Source organism: Limulus polyphemus, unplaced genomic scaffold, assembly GCF_000517525.1.
Source record: "Limulus polyphemus unplaced genomic scaffold, Limulus_polyphemus-2.1.2 Scaffold7017, whole genome shotgun sequence".
NCBI lineage: Eukaryota > Metazoa > Arthropoda > Merostomata > Xiphosura > Limulidae > Limulus > Limulus polyphemus.
In genome coordinates this window covers 22,624-26,559 of record NW_013672627.1, presented here as the reverse complement: position 1 = coordinate 26,559, position 3,936 = coordinate 22,624, and the positions used below count along the sequence as shown (strand labels likewise).

The following is a 3,936-nucleotide window of genomic DNA, read 5'->3' as shown; positions in this document are numbered from 1 at the left end:
CTATATATATATATAATCATACCACTTATAGAATAACCTATATATATATATAATCATACAGCTACCACTATATAATAACACTTACCACTTATCCATTATCATACTTTATCTCTTTAATCTTCCATAAAAACATGTTTTACTGCATAAGTTACTCTATATCTAACATCACTCACATCATGACAAACAGCTACTAAGATGTGATATGCTACTGTATACCAAGGATCACAATGTCCGTCATGTAACTAGCAAAATATATCCAATTTCACAAAAATTGTTAGTCTGTATTTTCCTACGCTTCATATAATCGATAAAGATAATCCGAGGACAGCTACATCTTGACCAAAACTCTACACACTATTTAAATAGATTTATAAAATAATAGCATCTTACCCAAACATCCAACACTGGGTACCAACTCGTTTACATCGTGTGTCCGTAACGTAACTGTAGTACTGCCTGTCAGAACAATAACACACTAATTAAGTTCAATGGAAGGTTAATACCACAGTAAATAATGCTACCTATCTAAATATATATTTAGATATCCTGTTAAAACTGTATGTGATCTTAACAATTTGTACTGATGAAATTTTTCAAACTGACTGGATTGACGAAAAACACTAAATCCAACTAAAAAAAATGCTATTAATAACATAAGGTGTAAAAAAACATTTCTAAGATGGTTCTTGTTCATTTCTGTTTTGTTTTTTCATTGTCAGAGATCTCCTGAGATGAAGTACAGGGTGGGTATAAAGTCTTGCACCTGACTCAAAGGGGTGTAGCTCAAACAGGACTATGCAGATGGAGTTTAAATTCACAGGGTATGATTTTGTTTCACTGTTACCCACACATCAAGAGGTCATTTCCTGTGAATTTCAACTCCATCTGAAACAGGTGTAAATCTTTACAGCCATTCTGTACTTGGTTAAAACAGCTATAAATTCAACAACTTGTGATTAAACAAAACTGTAAAAACAATAAACTCTTGCTTTTACATTTTAAATATTTCAAAACATCAATGGATAGCAATGATAAAAAAAAGTTAAGTCAAAAATCAGTACCATAATCTCAATACCTAAGTGTTGGAGCCACAACTATTCCTATCAGGCATATCCTTCCCACACTCAGAGCATGTCCAGGAGGTATTTCAAATATGTGTTTCAGAAAGAAAGTGTTCAATTCTGTAACCTGAAAAAGCAGGCAGCTGTTACAGTCTTAATCTGAAGTATTTCTGGGTAGCATACTAGGATTTAAAATGAATTTCTGTACTTAGAAAGTTAGTCATTAATTACATCTATTAGAAAAAGTCATAGTTTTTTATCCAAACTTGATTGTAACTTCGTTATCTGAAAAAATAATCAAAGCTACAGGGAACCAAATAACAGTTGATAAAGTATAGAAGATCTTAACATATATTTTTTATAGTTTGATAAACTGAAGATGAAAAATAAATCCTCATTAAAAGTGACAGTTAGATGACTGTTGCAGATTACATCGGAACTTCTCGTTATCTTTGCTTACACACTCCTGGCTTTGGGAAGAAATTTTCTGAGTTTCCAGAGGTTTTTCTACCGCATTTTTACACTTGAAAAATTATAACATTGCTAGTTTGATAATAATAATGTTAAAACATATTTCAATATTGTGATTTTCATAAAAATATTAATCAATATTAATTCAAACTTAATTTTCAAACACATTTCTCATCATAACTTAAAATGATTAATTCACTTTTGCTTATCATATTACTTTTAATAACATAATGTGATTAGTTCACACTTGCTTATCATATTACTTTTAATAACATAATGTGATTAGTTCACACTTGCTCCTCACATATTACTTTCAATAACATAATGTGATTAGTTCACACTTGCCCCTCACATATTACTTTCAATAACAATGTGATTAGTTCACACTTGCTCCTCACATAGTACTTTCAATAAATAATGTGATTAGTTCACACTTGCTCCTCACATAGTACTTTCAATAAATAATGTGATTAGTTCACACTTGCTCCTCACATAGTACTTTCAATAAATAATGTGATTAGTTCACACTTGCTCCTCACATAGTACTTTCAATAATATGTGATTAGTTCACACTTGCTCTTCACATATTACTTTTAATAACATAATGTGATTAGTTCGCACTTGCTCCTCAAATTACTTTTAATAACTTGACATGATTAGTTCGCACTTGCTCCTCAAGTTACTTTTAATAACTCGACGTGATTAGTTTGCACTTGCTCCTCACATTACTTTGAATAGCTTGATGTGATTAGTTTGCACTTGCTCCTCACATTACTTTGAATAACTTGATGTGATTAGTTCATACTTGCTCCTCTCGTTAGTTTTAATAACTTGGCATGATTAGTTCACACCTCAAGTTACTTTTAATAATTTGATGTGATTAGTTTGCACTTGCTCCTCCCATTACTTTTAATAACTTGGCATGATTAGTTCACACCTCAAGTTCCTTTTAATAACTTGGCGTGATTAGTTCACACCTCAAGTTACTTTTAATAACTTGATGTGATTAGTTTGCACTTGCTCCTCCCATTACTTTTAAATGCATGATGGCTGCACACAGTCACTGCCAAATAGCCCACAAGGGCTGTTAGTGGGTTGATACCATATCTTGGTTTGTTGTATACAAAATTGTACAATAAAAGTAACATTCTACTAATTGAATTCTACTGTTTTTCTGTTAACAAAAGAGTTTCGGTGCCTAAATTGAGGCACATCACTGAACTATGATGATCTCTGATCATTATGGCAACCCTTGGTAGACTAAATTTGCTAATAATTATTATAAAATTTTGTAACTTAAACTATAAAACAATGGCTTAGTGTTTCAGTTACAAATACTTGACATCTATATACAACAATATAATTCGAAAATGTCTTATTACAATGCATATATGCTGGTGTAGGCCAATTACAATTAAAGTAGTAGAGCTCCAGTAGCCAACAGGGTCACACAAAGCTGTGAGCTTGTCTGTGTTTATAAATAACAGCTCACTGTGTAGCCAATGCCATGGCAAATAACAAGATTTGAATTACTTTTTGGTAAGAAGAAAATGGCCAGTAGTGGATCCAAAACAGCAGGCATTGAGACAGACTTGACGGGGGCTCTAACAAGCTCTAGCAAAATTAATTTTATGGATGCTTTCGAGCATCAGAGTAATGGTGGACATTAAATGTGAAGGACTATAAATTAATACATTTCATTCAATGTGATACTTTATTAACATGTATTTAAAAAAAAAATACATTACTTGCAGTATACATGTGGTTTAATACCTTATTTGTACTGGTTTAACTTCTGAAATATTATGGATATTTCTATTTTGTAAACAAAAAGAGTATTAATAATACATATAAATTAGTATTAACTAATTAAATTTGTTATAAGCCTTGCTAGTAAAATCATTTACTATAGTTTGATATAACTAAAAAAACTTAAATATAAATAAATAAGAATATTAATTTTTGATATATATGTTTTACACTCAGACGTCAGACTTCAAAAATGAACACAATATAATCAAACATTTAGACTCATGTCCAACTTCAACAAGAACACTTACTTGCCAAAAAATCACAAGTTCAGACACAGCCAAAAATCTCATGTACGTGCAGTTTGGATCTAGCCACCTGACATGAGTCCAACTGGAAACAAAAAAAGGAAGTTTTAGTATCATTACTCAACATTATCTTCCAAAAAAATTTCTAATATCAAGAGTTCGAAAACAAGCAATCGTCACCGTTTGGTAATTCTAAGTAACATTTCAGGAATGTGCAAGCTTAGACAAAAAACAAACAAACAATTGAACTATTTGTACAGTATTCTAAAATAATAACTTACAACCTGTCCAATGAAGAATATATATATATATATTTAATACACGATTAAATTTACATTATTAATTCT

The 3,936-nt window shown here is 30.9% G+C and overlaps 1 protein-coding gene across 1 annotated transcript in view; it reads right to left on the bottom strand.

Moving 5' to 3' along the window:
• LOC106474275 (phosphatidylserine synthase 1-like) overlaps positions 1-3,936 on the bottom strand; it is a 37,057-nt gene that overhangs the window by 11,938 nt on the left and 21,183 nt on the right. Inside the window, exons 8-10 of the mRNA XM_022402608.1 lie at positions 3,593-3,674; positions 1,076-1,188; positions 391-456 (exon numbers count right to left, since the gene is read on the bottom strand). Of these exons, the coding sequence (XP_022258316.1) occupies positions 391-456; positions 1,076-1,188; positions 3,593-3,674 (261 nt within the window). The remainder of the gene's footprint in view (positions 1-390; positions 457-1,075; positions 1,189-3,592; positions 3,675-3,936) is intronic.